Source organism: Ruditapes philippinarum, unplaced genomic scaffold, assembly GCF_026571515.1.
Source record: "Ruditapes philippinarum isolate M1 unplaced genomic scaffold, ASM2657151v2 ctg321_1_1_1_1, whole genome shotgun sequence".
In the NCBI taxonomy this organism is placed as follows: Eukaryota; Metazoa; Mollusca; class Bivalvia; order Venerida; family Veneridae; genus Ruditapes; species Ruditapes philippinarum.
The window spans coordinates 117,097-137,820 of NW_026860898.1; the positions used below are offsets into that span (position 1 = coordinate 117,097).

Genomic DNA, 20,724 nt, shown 5'->3' on the forward strand with positions numbered 1-20,724 from the left:
TTTCTTTTTCATTTAGATTTTGGAGTATCATATATTGAACATTTTAGACTTTGGAGTATCATATAATGAACATTCAAGTATAACTAGTTAGTAATACACCATTTCCGACACCATTTCTGTTAAAACCATAACTGCAAAACATACTATTCTTGCCATTTTATTTCTAATCAATTGTACTTGTGTATGCTAACTCAAATAAACAATCGCGTACTATAAGAAAGAAATGCATTATTCGGACCGACGATCAAAAATTATTAATTTTTCCTAGGCCTTTATGTATGTAGTCTTATGTGATGTTTTTAGGAACTTGTAAGAGATAATACACCTGGTATCATGCCGATTTTTTCCAGGTTCTTTTTTAAACATCTGTAACGCATACGGAAAGTTAAGACGTTCAGACCGTGAGAAAGTTGCGTTCTGCTCGGAGCGCAACGAGCGGATTTAGGAAAATAGCACTTTACATATGCTGTCTATTTTTTGTTGAAGAAGAGGAAAAAACTGGTTACATGCAACAATATATCTAGCATTAACATTTTAGAATAAATAGGCAGAATAGTTTAGCTTTCGAACTGGTTATGTTTCCAATTCTTATCAAAGAAACGGTTACTGGTGGAATTCAAAGTTAAACATATGTTACATTACCTGTGTCTTTTAGTCACAGATTTTAAAGCAATACTCAGGTGTTGCTGTTGTTGTTTCTGCTATTGTTGCTGCTACTCGTTTTTGGTATTCTAAATGGTAAGATAAATCAAATACGTTATTCGTTGACAAAATGAAAAGCAAAAATAAATATGTGTCGGTATTAAGAAAAATACAGTATTTAGCAAAAAATGACTAAATTACGGAAACAATAATTATCCCTTTTAAACATATCGTTAAAAAAACACCACAGTTTTGAAAAATCAATGTAACAATTGTTATGAACATGTATTTAATGTTTATTTTTATAGGAGAGATTAATGTCAGTGTTGATCTTTTTAAATATGCTTAATGTTGTTGTTGTTTATTGTTGTAAAAACGCCTTACAAGATTGTGACTGTCTCTTCGTGCTAAGAATTGCCCGACCATTTTCCAACATTTCATGATGTAATGGGAAAAGAACATCTTTCATTGTCTGTTTTTAAAATAGTGTAAGACATGTGTATTTCACCAGAACTTTGGGAAATCCTTGCGCGCATGACATTTCAAACAGGCACCTGATTTTAGATGCACGCTCAATAAATAGCTCATTTGCAATTTTTAGCTTCAAAGAATGTGATTTCCGATTTATGGAAATTGGCGTTCGTTTTATAGGTCGCGTTCTTACAAAGTTCCTTTCCATCAAAGAACTTGCATGTCCGCTGCACCGGAAGCTGTGTGATTCGATACGTACTTAAGACATGGAACAGCATAAAGTTTAATTTGTCAAGTGCCTTCCGGCTTCTTTAATCACAGCGGTATCCCGCCATTTTTAAATTTTTAAGTTCAACAAAAGGTGGTCAATCTATCTATAATTTTTTTTTAAAAAAATCACAAAAAAATCACTATCACAGATTTAAAAAAAAACACATTGCAAAAGTTCCTATTTTGAAGAACATTTTATTAAAAATGGTCTCCCTGTGAAACAGCGGCGATGAAAACTTGCTAGACTCGTCAGTCTGGCCAGATTCTGTACTTTTGGCTGTTCGAGTTTAAGTTCTTGATATTTTAAAAAAAAACTTTAACTAAGAATGGACTATTCCAAATACAAACCTTTACAAGAATTCAGAAAGCTCAATGCCTTCATGGGGTTCGAGGTTTTCATGCTTAAAGTGGAGAGTACAGTGGGTTGACATTGTTTCAAAACGTTGACGTTGTATCTAATAATTTCTTGTAGACATCTGGGACTTTAGGACTTTAAATAAGTTCCAGCAGACATAAACAAAGCATTGAAACAATTTTCTAGTCGTCTGCAAGTTATGTGTTCTGTGGTGTGGTGACTTATCGTCGATGAAATGGCATATAAAACCCGAATTATGTACATCCATTTATTCATGTTCAAAGGCCTTGCATAAATCATAAAATTTTAATTTTCCTTATCCATGTATATACTGCCTGGCGTCTACCTTCTGTCTCGTGTAGTACAGCAAGCCGTAGGCTCATCAGTTCTGCTTATTTGCTACAGATAATTCAGTTTCTGTGTATTTTCAAAATTTGAAGAAAGAAAAAAACCGATTCACTCTCTAAAACTGATGTAAAAAATCGCTCGATTCTATTTTTAGTGATTGGAATAAATCACGTTAATGACTAGCACGTGCGTCTTGTAATTTTCTAAGTGGCTTCTTTGCATCAGTTACAAGAAGAGAAATTATCTCCAGCATATATATGCTGCAATTATAGTTTATGCCTTGAACCTTTAACCATAAAGATAAGTGTTACTGTGCAAGATCGGTAAAGAATTTCTGTTCTTTAACTGCAGAACTTTTCAAAGTTTCTCCGAAAAGTTTAAGTAGGGAAAAAATGATTTACTGCCGATTTAATAACTGTGAAAACGCAATAAAACCAATAAAACTTACTCTTTGAACCTGAACCATAAAATGTACGCGTGAATTTTTTAGATCTTAGATTAAATTTTTTAACGATTTAATTGTAGACAGGGAGGTAACCCTTGGTGGTTTATTCGTCTAGGATCTGATAGTGTCGTCTGATTTACCTGTACTGTCAACGACACGAAAGAAGATTAGTAGTATTTTTTAAATTATCTGCAATTATTTAAATTTAATCAAGTTTTTACTCGCACTGGTTGTATTCCAGTTCGAATTCTTGGAAAAGAACGAACGTCTTTTGCCTGTTGTCTGCGGTACTGTGATATATCTATTGTCTGCGAAAATATGCTGATTATGAAAGTTTTAATCATTATGAAAGTTGACGACTACTTTTAATAGGGCGTGCTCATAGCATCTATAGAATTCATTGTAATATATACTGTACAATACCCTTTAGCAGGCACATATAAATTTAAGTTCCAAAAATATAATTTTTAGAAAAAAATTCTGCTTAACAAAGAAAAGTAAGAAAGGAAATGTATAACAAAGTGAGACTTGTTGATTATAATTTATATTTATGATTCACGAAGCGGCACGCTCGTTTTATTTTATTTTTAAACACTTTGTTTATTTGTACCTGCTCCTCACCTGTTGCAGCGGCGACAGCAGAGAGATACCGTTACACACGTCACGTGACCTGAAGACAGATGCATGTTTCGAGCACCTGTTACTTTAACCAATCGGTTACCAAACCACTTGATAAATTAGTATACTCGTTTTGTACCTTTGAAAAGCAATTTTCAAAGAGCTTATTCACTTGAAACACCTTTAAATTCAATGAAATAATTCTGACTGGTTTTCTAAGCTTTTCTTTTGAGTTTAATATATATTTAACTCGTTTATAGGACTTTATCTTTGAAACAAAATTGAACCAAAAAATATATACTGTATAATTAATCAAATATTAGTACTATTCGTGATGGGCCTTTTGAGGTACTCATATATGAATTTCAGAAAATGATGACCCATTTATGCTATGTTTACTATATCAATTAAAGTTTCACTTTAAAAAAAATAATTAACGAATAAAAATATATAAATAAATAAAAAAAGGATGTCTATATATACGTTTTATCATAAAATAAATATTTTAGAAATTCAAGTTCAATTTTTCATTTGTTATATAATTGAAATAAGAAAAAAAATTGAAATTGGAAAAATTTGTTATATACATGTACAATGTACATCGCCAATACACAACTGTACGGCGGATATGATATGCAATTGAGAAAAGTAAATAAGTAAATGTATATTATAAAGATACGATTATATATAAATAAAATGAAAACATTGTCGATTAAAAGTTAAAAATCATTTAATGAACAAAACATTGCATAACAATGAAGCTTTGGCAAGTTTTGATTGAAAATTAAAATAATAATCATAATAAAAAGAAAAAAATGTATTCACCTAGCAATTAAGGAATGTCATTTATTAAATTTAAAGGTAATTAACGCCCAATTAGGCAAATGTGTGAACAGATTGTGTTCAGCTGATATGTTGTTGTCACGTGTCGTCTGCTAGACAATTGACCATAATTACTCAAACCATATGGTTCCCTATGTCATGCATATGTACTAATTAAAGGTCAAATAAAACCTGTGAAATACTCAGTCAGTATATCTTTGAGTGATTTTTTAAATAGATAATGCGTCAAACAATAATAAAGACACTTTCCAATGAAAATGCGTTCTTTAATGTGACCAATTTTAATATTTTATTTTATTAATTTTCCCATACATGTTTAGCTACCCTTATTTAAAGGTGTCAAAACAACGTATTTAATTTCAGATTATCAAAATATCATACTGCGCCAGTCAATCAAGATTAAAATGTTTGAATCGTCTCCCTTTGTCTAAAATGCGACAAGGGCTACTTGTTGGACGGGGATAATCTGACCTTTGACCTAAATGGCGCCCCCTGCTGACCAAATCGGATAATAATAATATCAGAATTCGGGAGCACTGTTTAAATTTCTTAATTAAATTCGTTAAAATTTGTTTAATCCTTGCTTGACGATGATTGCTTAAGGTTTAATAGAGCAATGGTTAACACTCTTACACAATCGGGTTTTATGGTGTTTGTAAGGTTGTTAAAGTATGCCGACAACTGTCTAGCTGTTAACTTTTGTCCGACAAGCGTGAAAATCCACATAAGTTGCATCAAAGGCATAGTTTTGCATATTTACGAAAAAACCGCATACATCCAAGCGTTTCAAATCTAGCGAAAAACTTTACCCCACCCCCTCACCGTGACAAAATAAACCGTGACAATCACTAGTTGTTATTGTACCTGCTCTGTGTAAATTTTCAATTAAAGATTTTGTAAAAGTAGGGAGAATGTTCCTCCATTTAGTTCTTCTGTAACAGAACCCCGTTATCTTCTACACAAATCAATGACTCGATCGTCTAAATTGATTTCGCTTATTTTGAAGTCTTTCGGGTTCATAAGTTTATCAAAAACATAATCAGTAAAATGTATCTATTGAGAGCGCTTATTCTTACATTAAGGTGTTTTTATTCTCATTATTTTGACTCGTGTTCATTCATATACATTTAACTTGTTTATCAAGTATCAATAAGGGCTATGAATCACAATCTTACGTCGTGTTTGACTATTTTAAAATTTTAAAGATAAAGAGAAGTTACACATAGAACATATTGTCTGTTTTAAAAAATATAAGTTTTCTAATGAAAATCATCTTTAAAAAAAATAAATTAAAAGTCTGGCGTAATAATTATGTTATGGTATCTTTTATAATCATATAAAAACTTTAAACGCGCCATGCTCCATAGGAGGAAAATTTTATTATCCTTCCTACGTCACACTGCACCTGCCCTTTATATGCACTATTTAAGAAAGGCGCCTTGATAAACACGTAAAAATCAGCTAAAGTATTTACAAATACACTTATTTGGTGTAAAGTGCATATAAGGATGCAGTTGAGATCGAAAATCCCCTCATTGCCTGTTGCCTCAAGGGTGACGAATTCTGTAGCAGACGACACCTTTCATTGAATATTCACCTGTTGTGCACGGCCAGCCAGCTCCATTGATGTAGCCGATAACAAATGAATGCAAATAATGATGTGCCCTTCATATTTTTTTGTATTGTTGTAAACTATCAAGGATAATCTCTTTCAACTCCCTTTTTCCACCTAGTGTACCTGTTCAAAATTCCAACAACATCCGTGAGGGGAAAAAATCTAAAATCGCCAATTTTCCGTCAGGTGATAGAATACACCTGTCTTTTGAAAGGGTCGTCTGTTAAAATGCATTTAATTTTCATGATTTCCGTGGGTTTTATTTAGAATTGCTCAATCTATTCAAATATGCGAAAAAATCTACTTAATACACGCGTGCTAGAGTAGAAACCGAATATGTTATGTAAAACTTTATTTTTATTTAAAAGGACAAAGATATGAAATATTAAAAGAAATTTATTATCGTATGGTAATTTATTTTTCACCTGTTACTGTATGTAAAAAAATATTGGCGCGAATTACTCAAGTATGTATTGGCACGCGAACATCCCCGTGAGATTTCGAGCGTGACAATATCGATTGGCCAATGTACACATTAAGCCCCGCCCATGTGTTGAGATACCTGTCAAGATTGGCAGGTATCTCTTAAATCGCATGTATAATGGCACACGACAACGAAACAAATTATAATATAATTGGAATACATAACTGAATGTAATGTTATCATTTACGATTAGACAACTTTAATTTGTTTGAATTTATCGAATTTGTGTGGACATTATTATTCGACAAATTGGAGTTTATCAATTTTTATGTAAGTAAATGAACATGTATATTTTTTTCATAGTAGTATTCTTAGCACCTAGTGACCTTGAATGAGGTTACTTTCATTTTTAGTTCATTAGTTAGTTTTGACTACAGTATACTTATAACGTTATGTGCAAGTATAGTAAAAATACACAAGTGTATCGACGTTACAGTAACAGTAAAGATAACATTATCAATTTCTAATAAAAAATGTAATTGTCAACTGATTGATAAAAAGATAAACATAATGTAACATTTATGTTAAATGCTTATATGTACATGTATGTAGATAATCAATAAACATGTTACATGTTTAAGAGGTAAGGTTAAAATCGACACTACAATAATTGAACATTTTGATAAAAACATTTTAAATTTTCTTTAAAACGTTTTGTTATCATTTTGAAATATCAGCATAAATATGTATATAATTATAATTAAATCATTTAATTTTGAGATAATAGGAGATAAGTTTATTTTATAACATTTACTGTTTATTCCTAATCTATTCTTATTGATATTTTCAAATGATGACTGTAAATTGAGTTATATTGGTTATAAGATTTGTCCCCCTTTGACTTCAGACGACAATCTCACACGACAAAAATGTTCGCTTATGAATGAAACATATTTTTGCAGATGTCTTTAAATTTATTATTAAATGGACAATTTAGCTTGTAAACTTTGTATAGATATGACAGTATAATATAATGTACTGTAGTATATAAATCATAAGTATATACTATACTATATTTACTTACGTTGTATCACAGTATGTAGTTTTACAGAGGGTTATTATTACTATTAAATGTGGCGACGGTCACCCACCAGGCGATACATATCTACCAATGGTCGCTCTATGCCGTTTAACAGTTGTGCACCTTATCGGTTACACCATCAGCCCATAAAACCCCGAACAGTAGCGATAATTTACCTATATCAAAACTAGCACGTGCTGATTATGTCTATTACCTATACATTTATACCCCTATTTACCTTTGATAAGTACGACAATACATTCAAATCAAATAAGTGAAATGTCATAATTAGCACTATCAGGCACAGGCACCTGGTCCAATTGTTTGCCTAGTTGTTTATATCACACCACTGCATTGTTCGCTAGATGAGGTTCAGCACCTTCACCAATCGTGTCTGATAACTCATCGATCACTATCGATTACCTCTTGTGTAATCTGGAAGCAAACATCGTTAGTAGTCTCATTGTAAACACTACAAAACTACAAGTGCATCATTTTGGGACAGATTTCAGATTTCTTTAGCTTTGTACAGCTTATCAAAACAACAACAGGTGGACCTTCCATATGTCAACCCACGTGGTATGACAATACACAAAGTCCCGCCAAATTTTCGTATATGGCAGACGATAAACCATTTACCAATCTCAACTGAAAATATGCGTTATCAAGACTTTATATAGATATTTCATCTTGATCATTAAACCGTCTAAGTTTATAACCGGCAGTCAAAAATTTCTATTTTAAGTTTCTTTTTGACTATCTACCTTGATTACTTTTACGGCACGCGTCCAGGTGAAATTATATGCCCCGTTGCTTAGGAGCCACGCGACTGTATTCTCCATATAAGGAATCAATTTAAATATGAATAACCATCCACAAAAGAGGCAGGTGCTTGGTGTAACGACAGCTGAAGGTACAAAGAATATTTTATGACCCCAATTCATCTCAAAATTAAGGTATGGTGGATATTCACCTCCAAAAATACAATATCGCAATTCACCTAGGAAACAGTTTATGCAATATTTAAACTTCAGCTATACTCAGTAAAATCGGCTTATCTAACTTAATAAAATTTAGTATTAGTATTTTTCTGTGTTTTTTACCATTTGTTTTGACCGTTCATTTCTAATGACCGTACAGTCTTATGACGGACACAGATGTGACATTTGTGATTTCAATCCAAAGACTGAAATAAGTGAAGTGTAATGTTTTTTACCTGCCGAGCGAACGGGCCTGCTTTGTTCGCAACAGCCAATACCATGCGCTATTCTCAACCGAATCCTTGCTGATTTCACGCTCCTTTAAACTCCCGTCAATATTTTCTCTTCAAAACATTAAATTCTGCTTTTTAATAAAACTGCAATGGGAGAGAGACGAGTTCAGTTTACGAAATGTATTCGGCGCGAGCAGATCACGGGCGCGCGCGTGCCAATAACAGTCTTATCTATATGGACTAGAAAAGTTCTCTGATAACCGAATAGCTTCTGCTTTCACACAAAGTCCTGGCATCGGTTGTCAAGTTTAACAGTAGGACAACTTTAGCTTTTCAATTATTACTGTTTAATCTGTAAAACACTTACATATTCGCTGACGCTTTGTTAAATGGTACAAGACCAGCGGATTAAGTTCATTTTCTCTTGTGTTCGCGTGTGTTTATAATCAGTATTTTGTTTTAATGTCAATCCGCGAATGCAATCCTTTTTAAACTGGATTTACGTTTATCAAATACTATTAAATTTTACGATAAAGCATTAGTGTTTCTCCATTACAGCGTGCCAATCAATGTGGTAGGCGGAGCTTAACACGGGAACGAGGCTGAGGGTTAAAGCCAATATCAGAATACTGTACCGGTGCCAAGTGTACGGTAAACAGACAAAATGAAGTTACGAAAAGCTGCAACACTAATTATTCTTGGGATTTTACACATTCTAATTTTGTTACCAAAGGTAAGAATGACTTTTCACAAACATATTATTGTTCGATTTTTTCCCTTTGTCGTTTTAGCTTTAATATTAAGTTAACAATGTTGTCAATAAAGTAACGATAATACTATTTAAACTTGGAATCATAGCAGTTCCTGATAATGTTTACTTCTATTATTTTACAGGTACTTTGCTCAGGTGTATTTGAACTACGGCTATCATCCTTTACAAATGTGCGCGGTTTGGATTATAAAGGAAATTGTTGCAATGGAGTTTATGAAAACTCGAACATGGGTCACTCAGGAGCAATGTGCACGGAACCTTGTCATACGTTTTTTACAATCTGCATAACTAATTATATGGTCGACATTCCACCGGATTTAAGTAAAGAAAAGTGTCTTCTTGGATATGTAATGACTAATGTATTAGGAGGAAATAATGTGAATTTTGAAACTCTTGAAGGCTTCAACAATGTGTTTCTGTTCCATTTTAATATCTCTTGGCCGGTAAGTAATACTTTTCTTACGTTTCTTTTCGTCGCTGTGTCGGTTTGTTGATGTTTTTTTATCATCTCGAAATTATAAATATCTTATATAGTATAACATAAGTTAGTCATTTTTATTTTTGTATTAAACAATATCGATCTGGACTTGGGAACACCATAAGCTGTATGAAACAGCTTGTCGAAACGGGAGTAGAACGGTGTTTTTTTCGCTTATTCAATAAAACCAACATGTTTTTTGCTTCTAATGAAATATGTATCCAATCTGCATTTTTCCACATTCATCCACTAATAATCATATTACCCTCTGGTAAACGGATTGAAGAATAGTCAATGCTGTACTGTAAATGATTTATCAGTTCCAAGTTCAAAGCAAATTCGTAATTGTTTTCGTATTGACCCCTAAACGTTATTTTTTTAATCAGGATTTGTATCAGAGTAATTGATTGATTTATGTTTTCTTCTTTTCAGGGAACATTTTCAATCATAATTCAAGCCTGGCACGATGTTACTTTAAGATCACCTGAAACTGGTAAGTATCTTAAAATGTTAAGGTCAACTCTAATTTAAGGTCTTACGCTGGGGGTCAAGGTCAGGGTGGGTAGGGGTTGGGTTGAGTTCGAGAGGATAGTTTTTTCGGAGGACATGCACAAAGGAGGATTTTAAACTTGAATACATATTTGGATTTTAAATTCGCAATGTTTATGTGAAGATTTTTGGATATGAACGTGAAATGTTGAGTGTGATTCAGTGGATTTACAAATTTCTGGATTAAAAGTGGATAGTAAATTGGTTGTTTGTGTAAAAAGTGAACACAAGGTTTTTGTAGAAAAGATACCAGAGTTCGGAATTATTACTGTGTATGTACAAACAGAATTCTTAACAAGTAACCCCATGTTGATCAAATGTGGCGGGTCCGTGCTTTAAAAGCTTTGTGAAGTGCATAGCACATATGAAGAATTTGAAAAATTGTGGTAACTATGAAAAGTAGCCCTCTATATAAACAGAAGGCCATCATGAATGTCAAAGTGAATTAGGTAAAAACCTCTCGCGGCGTTTGGTGCTGGAACATACCTTTAGTTCACCACAGGAAAGTTTTTTCCCCTAAAACTCAAAGCAAATGGAATTAATTAAAACTATACATCGATTGATTAACAATATATGTTATGAAAAAGTAAAGTCCAAAGTGAAAAAAAAGATATTGAAATGTGCTTGAAAAACGCGGAACAAACAAGTTTTTGAAATCAGACAACAAAGTGACTTTAATACATCTGAATTAGTTTTATCAAAGAGGTTTTTTTTCGGACAATCAAAGTGAATTGGACTGAACGAGTGGATGGATTAAAACCCTTGAGATGAATCTTTAACAAAATATTGATTCTAACTCTTCGCCAAAATCTTGCTGGATTAAATCGTAAACATCAACATTTTTCTACATTACAATGTGCAACAGTTTTCAAACAGATTTTACTACTACAGAATGTGCCTTAAATGTTTAAAAAGTGATTTTTCAGCCTCCTTTGTGCATACGGGTACCCGATACACATGAACACTACAAAGGGGAGATTTTGGGGTCACGAAGCAGTTTTGATGTGTAATTATTTTACCAGTGGTTAAAAAGCTTCAAACCATCTGCCAGTTTCTAGACGTGAAGTGCGCCAGTGGTGGGAGATCTCGAGCGTTAAACAGAATTTATATTTTAATATTTTACTAGCTAGAGTTTATGAATGTGGAAAACGCCATATGCACACCGTACCGGATGGTTCAATTACGCGATGAAAACCACACAAGATTTTGTGGAATTTTAAACTGGCTCTGAATTAATTTTATCGTCACTTAATGTCTTCAGTTTTACACTTAACTTACGACATGGCTACTTACAGATACTTGCTTTGTCGTATCGTCTGCCTTAAATGTATCTCTTCGTGTCGTCTGCTCATTCGCAAAGTTGCTTTTTTTCTTTATCAATCTCCTGGTAACAGGTGATTGTGCTGATGAAAGATACTAATACTTTCTTGTTGAAATCTGACCCTTCTTTATTTTAAAATCTTTGTGACGGTAGTAATCTTTTGAAAGGAAATTTTCAAGGATGTTTTTTTGTCAACAGCACCACTATCATTGACCGACTGACACACGACTTTTCTCTAATGCTGTTACGTACATATCTGTGTTCATGGTTAGGAAATGGTTTCAAAAGTCTGACGAAATTCTCTGTATGCCATGTAAACTTTAAAGCAAGAAACTCTTCAGTCTTATCATAATTAGGACCTTAAATGGTGTTACGGTAAGGTCCTGAAGTATGATTGTTTGTTCAGCTATTTAGGCCTATCTCTTATCTTACAAAGCGTTCAGCCATCAAATACTCTACGACAGATGCAACGGTCCCCGAATAGGTCACATGGACTTACGAATTGTGTAAACAAGGCAAATAAAAGCAAATTTCTCAAATTTCGGCGTTCAAAGACATTAAACGCTAAGAAGTAACACCTTTTTTGAAATAAAATGCACTATCTACTTAAAATGCGATTGGCCGGCGTTACGAAATAATAAGGTATATATCATAAAATTGGGACCCCTGAAGAGTCCGCTAGTCAACTCTTTGTATAGATTAAAACAGTGAAATATTAGATTTTAAATTTGTCCTCGTAAAGTGTAAAGGACCGTGAGAAAAAAACAGATGAAAAGTTTTATCTGCCAGTATGCAGACGACAGTTAAGAACTAGGTCACGAGTTCTCGCCTGTTGGTAAGGTTGCTGAGAATGAATCGAGGACCGTTATTGATCGATTAATTGTCAATCAATTGTAGACCTTTGATTAAATATGCTTTCAGATTTCCTTGAGAAATGTTGCATGAAAAATTGTGTTTTTTACCTCTCCAGGTAAATCTATTTAACATTGATCATAAACTGTTTGGACAGGTTTACTTGGAATCAGGTCACTTCCGAATATCTGCTGCCAAGTTTGCATGTGAACTTTGCTTGTTCTTATAATTTATGTAAACACTCGCATGCCGTTTACTGAACCTTCATCTATAAATTGTTTAATTGTTTCTACAGCTTTGCAATATCACGTGTTTTTAGGTAGTCTTTTTTGCAATTTCTTAAGTCAATTACCTAGAATTTCCAGTTCTAACTTGTAGCTTAAAAGACCCCGAACCTCTGTAAAAAGTCTGAATGTATCCGAAAATGAATCTGTTGACATTTTCGATTGGGAGTGCTACGTTCCTAAATTAAGTTTAAGATTTCATTTTGACTCAGGGGTTCGTTAGCTAATTGATATAGACTTATAAGTGTACTCATTGTTTCTGTCGATTCATTAACAAATGAACAATGGTCATCGGGTTTTCATTTACCCATGTTTTGTATATCTTGATAATGATCGCCGTTGATAAAGCTACAAGTCTGATGCATGTTTGTGATAATTTTACAGCCAGAAAGAGCATGTTTAGGGGGGCAATTTGATACATTTTCAACAATTTCAAATTGCAGAAACCGTTTTATCACGCTTTGTGGTTTCTATGGGATCATATTTGATACGGTTTATTGTGAAACGGACACTCTATGAGAAATGAGTGAGCCCTTTATTCCATCAAAAACACGTTAAAACCTGTCGTTTCAGATTTTCCTTTTCGTGTTTTTTAATAGTTGTAGAGAGGGAGTTTCCGTCTTATTCGACTGTCGTTTGTCCATTAAATGGCAGACGAGACTTAAAGATTATTAAATAGCACTACAGAGAGTTCCAGCCTAATCGGTGTGCTATTGCAGACGACACTTATTTTATTTCTTATTATGATATTTATTAAACTCGTAATAATACAAGCAAATTGATGCTAGACGTTTGATAACGGAGAAATTTAAAAACAAAGCAGTTAATGTTTACTCTGTCAATATAATCAGACTGATAATTGAGAAATTAAAGTTGACAGTGACAAGTTACCCATAAATCACCAGTCTCGGACACCCACGTGACACGCCGAATAATTACCTTGACACATTCTAACGTAACTGGACAATATTGAAGGTGACGTGAGTTACGTCATACTTTAACGTAATGTGTTTGTTTAATAGGGGCAACGGAACGCTGGTAAAAGCATTACAAGTCCGTTGTGATAGGTGATATTAAGTTTATTATCGCCTATTTCCATTTTTTTCCTGTAACACGTTTTGCAGAATGCGACAGGCTGCTTTAAAATGCACAATTTATATCCAGGTGAAAATAAATAATGCAACTGCATGTGTGCACTACAAACATCAATATAATTCCCTATTTATGTAAGTAGGGATTTCATGATATATTAGATGACATATATCATTTCTGTGATGTACATTTAAATCTGAATGTGCCGGATATCCACCAAGTGCTTGCAGCTTGCAGGCGACAGTTTTTTCTTTGCATAATAATTAATAATTTAGTATTCCATTTACATGTAGCAAACATTCTGTTGACCAAGATAGAAACATTGTCAAGTTCAGCGTTATCTTAAAGCCTTATAACACCTTTGATGCTTATCAGTACTTTGAGAAACGTTTAAGAATTTCAGGAATTTACAAAGCGGCGGCTTTTACTCGCAGAACGCTAATTCGCCATGTTAAAAGTCTGAGACTGTTAAAAATTGTCTCTAATTTTGTATCTGATTCATTCATTATTTTCTATATCTTTTACAAGTCAGTGACGAAAATTGGGGTTCACAATTAGAAAATTGGTTAATGGAGAAAGCGAGTCCGTAAAAATAAACAGATGTCTCGAATGACAACTGTCTTTAGTTAACTTCATGAGATTTAAATTGGCTCTTTTCTCACTGGTAATGACCACTGCATGAGTAACTGTGAGCCTGAGGTCGAGCAGTGTATTATCAGACGAGACTATTACCTGTTGCATCTTAATCATACCTGGCAATCATTGCGCGTGATTGTTTGAAACTAAGGCCCATCATTTGCTCGGTAATAAAAGCAACAATATACGGTACACCTGTCGTGTTTTCACACTGCAGTCATCCAGTGTGTGTCACAAAAGAGGCTGGCGTCACAAATCGACTGAGGTGCGGGTTCCCGCTCTCTGAAGTCAAATAAATTATGGAACTGTGGTTTTCAATTTATGACCGCACAAATCCATGACCCTAGCAGTATCTCTAGGTCACGTTTTCTTTTCCGTTGATTTCTCTTCAAAATTTATAATGTTCGTTTCGTAAATAAGGGGCAACCTGTGGAGTCGGATTTTATTTTTATTACCAACGTGCCATACTGAATAAATGAACCGTTTTATTACTTCGATCTCTATTATAATGCTCATAGACTGTGTTTCCCTGACATACCTGTGAGAACATGTCAGCTTCATGTATAAGTCTGGTTAGAACAACCCTTTGATGCGGCCATTTGCCACTTTGATCCAGGTCAAATCCCCCGGAACATTATTCGCAGACTGGCATCGCTCCATCTAAACAAGCATATCTGACAAGACAGATTTTCACAATGCTGATAAAAATTTACGCATCTTGTATCGCAATTTTCCCATGCTATTTTCTGCTAGCAAAGCAGTGAAGGGAAAAACCTCATTTCAAAATGTGTGTAGTCTTTATTCTTATTATTCTGTCGACTCGCTTTATGATTGTGTTAAATGGATCAATTTTGAGGTATCACATTAATTACCGCTTTCTATTGTGGTAATTGAATAGTGCTCTTCAGTTAGATCGTCACCTGTTTCTCTCAAATGGAACGCTGTAATTGAAGCTTCTTCACAAGGGCACTGCAACACATCCAAATGTAAAGCCGAGTCGCTAAACAAGACAAAGTTAAATTACTCCCTCGACCTTCAATTACCCGTACGATATAACCAATCCCCGCGCTTACATCCCGCAATCTCTCTGAAAAAGTCATTCTCCACCCGTGTCAAGAGCAGTTTCTCACGGTTTAAATGATTTTCTTTTATTATTTATGTTTACTTTTAATTGACCATCACGAAAAGTTAAAATGAACGTCTGCGACATTATTGTTGTTTATGATGAACCTGTTAAGTTAATTTATTACCCGTCTTCTGCTTCATAAGGTAAATTCAAGGCCAAATGATTTGCTGCAAAGAAACACTGAAATATTTCAATTTTTTTTACTCACAGTTTTAATGAATGGTCATTGGTCATGATTAAAATGGCGTCTGGGTTTACAAATAAGTTGTTTTTGACACTAACCTAAAAAGAAATGTAATAAATGACGCACGCTCCAGCCATACGACTGATTGTCCGACCAAACGACAAATTAGGACAGTTACTGAAAAGAACATTTTGCTTTCTTTTCACCGGACTTCTCAAAAAGTTAATGTACTGTGTGTTGACAGGAGCAGACGATGACACGTCGTCTGCTAAACTTCCTGCATCCGATTCTGGTGTATGGCATTTCCATTTTTCTTGAATAAGATTTTCAATTTTTAATTACAGGAAGTCCAAGAGAACGTATTTCTCGTCTAGCCGTGCAGCGTGAACTGAGAGTGGGACCAGAATGGAGCAACTTTATTCATAAAACCAACCAAACAGAGCTCGAGTATAAATACCGGGTTCAATGCAGTAGCGACTACTATGACGCCGGTTGCTCGACCTTGTGCAGACCACGTGATGACCATTTTGGCCATTACACGTGCGCTGACGATGGCTCGAAAGTTTGCATGGCTGGTTGGAAAGGAGCATACTGTGACCAAGGTAAGGCTATACTGCAAACTCTATAGTAAGGGTATCGAGTTGGAAAAGTCCAAATCCCAAACAAGTTTTTTTTCTGAGCTTATCTTATGAATTTAATGTTATCACCATGTTTAAGAATGGACATGTCTTTTAAGAATAGACACCTTCTTTTTGGATCCTACCTCTAAATTACATGTTTATGTGTTAATCCACTGTCGGACATATACTGACAGTTTTGGAGTGTTTGTTTACAAGCTACAAAGAAGTACTCTTTAATCCTATCGCGATCTAAAGCATATTTTCTTTCTGTGCCAATTCCGGCCTGATTGTGTATTTCACAGTTGTGCATCGGTATTTTTTTTCGAAATGTCTTAATCCAGGATAAATTTTCGTCAATGTGTCTGGAAGGAATGTCTATGTTGAAAAATTATGTATTTTACATGTAGTGATTGGACTATAATTGAACGAATAATTGTTTCTTATTATCCGCCCTTTAAAAGTGGTAACTTGGCGCCAATATCATTGTACAGAAACATTAAACACGGAGATTATAGCCTGGAAATCGGTCGTATCTCACCATTTAGTCTTTACTGATCTGTTAATCAGTTCCGAGATATTAAAGAATATTCCTAAAACACAATACCCTTCATCATTGGTAGCAGACGATAATTAAATTTCTTGTATGGACGTGAACATATTCTTGGGTAACCAAGGTATTTGCGCTCCAAAGAAAACATCTGTTGTCTTTAAGATAACGTCTTAACTTTAATCTTTACCCTGTTATACAGCAGACGACACCATTTTTTCCCCTATGAACGCTAGCTTATATAGTAGAATCAACTTTAACGATCAATTTCTTATGAATAAAAAAGAAAATATTTAATCTTCATTTAAAGAATTGGAACATAATCGATTGTATTAGACATTCGATTCTGTGAGCTACTGTTTCAACAAGTCTTGTACTAGAATTTATTAAATACTAGAACATTTTTTTCATGAGTCACCAATTATCTGTGACCCTTTATTCCAATTCAAAACATTAGCAGACGACAAATCTCCAGACTTACAAAGATAACTGAAACCCGTTTCAATATGCTCGTGAGGCAGTACCAGCTGTTTCCAATGACATACTTTTTTACCTGTTTACTCGCGAAGCTCGGGTCGATTTAGGCCTGTTTTCGTAAGCACGCCTGGGGAATTGGAGTTTATTTCAAAATTCGTTATTCGATGTTATGATTATTTGATTATTCGTGGGTAAAATTAAACTCAGATAAATTAAACGCAACCGCTATAATTAAAACGACAGGCTCATGCTATTTAATAAGTTATTCAGTATGTACCGCGGATTCTCATTTAGACATATTTACATTTCATTTAAATTGCAATAGTTTGACAAAAAATGACTTTTAGATTTATATTAGATGACAGCATTTACTCTAGCGTAAACAACCGATTACTATTACGTTTAACTTCCCTTACTACATAACCTATAAATTTTGGCGGGTAAAGTCAGGTGTTTTTGATAAAATTATCGTCTGCTGTCTAAATTTAAATTTTGTTTAATTTCCTTTATATATGTATATTTAAAAACGTGGGGCATGAGGTAACTAAGGTATACGGAGGACAAAATATTTTTCGTTCGTGCAAAACATAACTAGTCCCCAAAGGCTATATAGAAACCTGAAGCAGATGTTGCTTTTAAGTGTATCAATAAATTATAAGTGAACAGTAACAAGGCTCGAGTTTTACGTACACATTACTACAGCAACATATTGAACAAGATATGAGATATACACATAACAACGTAAACTGAAGAAAAAAACATCGTTTCTTTACTGTCAATATTCTAAAAGAGTGTTCTGATTCCCGACCTTAATCCGGCATTGAAAACTGTTCATAAAATAAAAGAAGACTGTTTTCTATTCAAATGAAATGATTGTTGATGAACGCTGTAAAGAAAAGTTTGGTAAACAGCCTAGTGGTTCTTTATAACAGTGATTACGATTCCATGGAAACGAACCAGCATTTTGTAATTTTTTTGCTAGTAAGTAGATTTTCACCTGTCACACGAGCGCGCATGAAATGCGGTAACACGCATATCATACGCTACCTTTGATTGAAAAGAGGTAGAGAGAGAGGGGGAAGAAATGCACGGCGTAAAATGACAACAAGGAAAAAATGACAAGAAATAAACACAAGTGCCTGAAATTCGATTTGTTTATATGCAGAATACTAGTAACCTATTTTCCATCTATTTTTACACGCTGTGTATACACAACAACACGCGCATTAAAATATTCAATAATCGGATGCGCATAAATTATTACCAAAAAATAATAACAACGTGTTTTTGAAATAAACTGAATTTGAGGTGTGTTGGGTAATTAAGGCACTCGGGTTTTTATTGAAAGGTGGCTTTCTACAGGTTGACGTTTCGTCTGCAGTGTTGATAGAGGCAGATGTTGTTGAAATTCCAGCACATTTAAATGACATAATTGACATGTTAACAATGGCCACAACAGCCATTGTACCAATGAGTTATTGCTTGCCCTAAAGTTATTGATGTGTACTGTTGATTTTTATGCATTGGTGATCGCTATCTTTAAAAATAAAGTTGGTGACTTTTTTGGCTTGATTTTCAAGTCCTTCAGTTTATTTGACTTTGGGGCAATAATCGTAATTGAGGGTCATTAGTAAAGGAAAAAGTGTAGGAGATACAAATAAAACGTCGTGTTAAACAAATATATAAAACTTTACGCCCGAAGGAGTTTAAATATTTCAAATATGTTATAAAATTGCTGGTATTGATAACTGTTGGGCCATTGGTATAATAAATGGACCGATTGGTCACTCTGGAAATTGGCACAGACGTTTGATCGAAGCCGAATGCTTAGGTTGACCAAATATTTGACCATTCTTAAACAAATATTGACCCTCATGTTTCTTTCTGGTCTATAATAAAGCAATTGTTTGGAATATTTCAAACAATCAATTTGAAACTGCTGCTGTGTAAATGAATAAAGTATTTTACGAGTGATTCAGGAAATTTTGTAACTTTTTCTTCATATACACTTAATAATCAATTACTGTATTTGATTAGTTGATAGTTTAAATGTATTTGCGACTTTAGATTTTACCGTTTCGTAAACGATCCTAGTTTACAGTCAGAGCCGTTAGGAAATTTTGATATAGAGGTGGCCATAAGAACATTTTGTCCTTGTTATTATTTGTTGATTTTTTTTTTGCCATTTGTTTGTTTTGTTTGTCGACTCTACATTCCTGTGTTTTTGTTTTGCAGCAATCTGCCTGGAAGGTTGCGAGGATCAGCATGGGTACTGTGACCGGCCCTACGAATGCAAGTGAGTATGAATACCAAAATTTCAATCCTGAACCGAATTACTAGTACTGAAAAGTGTATGCAACAAATTAATTTTAAATCTATCTCAATATACGGTAATGTTTTGAATTTGAAAATATGAAAGCATTTTGTTACGCGCCACTACGAAACTTACTGTAAAGATAGAAATAGAGAAAGATTGTAAAGAAAAAAGTCATTTCTATTTTATTTACATTTGTCAACACTTTTGATGATAAGATAAATACAAATAAGATATCAAAGTATACAAACTTTCAAAAGGGCCCCTAAGCACCGCTTTTATCACGTATCTCATTATAATCATGATATATCTTAAGATAAAGTCTTACAATAATAATATGCCCTTAGCACTTAATAAACACTACAAGGTGATGGAGACAAGCTTAACTAAAGTGATACTTAATTCTTTATCTATATACCGTTTAAGATGACAATTTAAACCAGTGCCTCTGTATATTATTTGCTTAAGCGGCACGCGAACAAAGTGCGATTTGCACGGAAGTATTTGCCTATAAGTCGCTGTTAATCTTTTATCCAAAGAAACGAATTTGTTAAAATTTCGGCACAAAGGGTTTCAACAATTTGATCTGAATCAACAGCTGTTCGACTGAAATTTGTATAAAAATCAACAGTTTTCTATTCGCCAACAATAAACGCTACTACTGCGATGCGGTTCGGATAACTTCGACAAATATCCCTATCTCAGGCCCAAGATTCCCTTTGTTACGAGAAAAGCAATACACAAAAACCTAATCAAATCTCTTATTGCGAACAAGACGTGGCGTATTTAGAGGTAGTAATCGTGTAAAATGCCGTAATTGCTATTGTTTGCAATTCAGATTCCGCTATTTCGCGCTCTACCCAAGATCAAATTTAACACCTTAAAAATTCAGGAACAAAGAAGACGGTGTAGACTTGCAAAAAACTTTGCCGAACAGTAGTGTTAAGAGAAGGGGGATCTGTGATTAATTTGATAGTACTTCATGACAAAAAATAATGTAGTTTATTTAAATGTCTGGCATAAAAATAAATGACACTGGTGCACTATAAATACTATCATACTATTAAAGGTGGCCCTATACATGTATATATTCTTTGTAATATAGATTTGCTATCATGTGTGATTACATGCCTACGTTTGTTTATTT

The 20,724-nt window shown here is 33.9% G+C and overlaps 1 protein-coding gene across 6 annotated transcripts in view; it reads left to right on the forward strand.

Annotated features, from left to right (window-relative positions):
• The window catches only part of LOC132713790 (delta-like protein B), a 98,319-nt gene that overhangs the window by 70,237 nt on the left and 7,358 nt on the right, over positions 1-20,724 (forward strand). For 4 of the 6 annotated variants that reach the window (XM_060696467.1, XM_060696469.1, XM_060696466.1 and 1 more), the window contains 5 exons: positions 8,884-9,058; positions 9,220-9,540; positions 10,008-10,068; positions 15,964-16,221; positions 19,499-19,559. In XM_060696467.1, coding sequence (XP_060552450.1) covers positions 8,990-9,058; positions 9,220-9,540; positions 10,008-10,068; positions 15,964-16,221; positions 19,499-19,559 — 770 coding nt within the window. In that variant the 5' untranslated portion in view covers positions 8,884-8,989. Of the gene's footprint in view, positions 1-6,191; positions 6,362-8,500; positions 8,640-8,883; positions 9,059-9,219; positions 9,541-10,007; positions 10,069-15,963; positions 16,222-19,498; positions 19,560-20,724 lie in introns of those variants that run through there. The other 2 variants (XM_060696470.1, XM_060696472.1) reach the window with 2 other exon arrangements.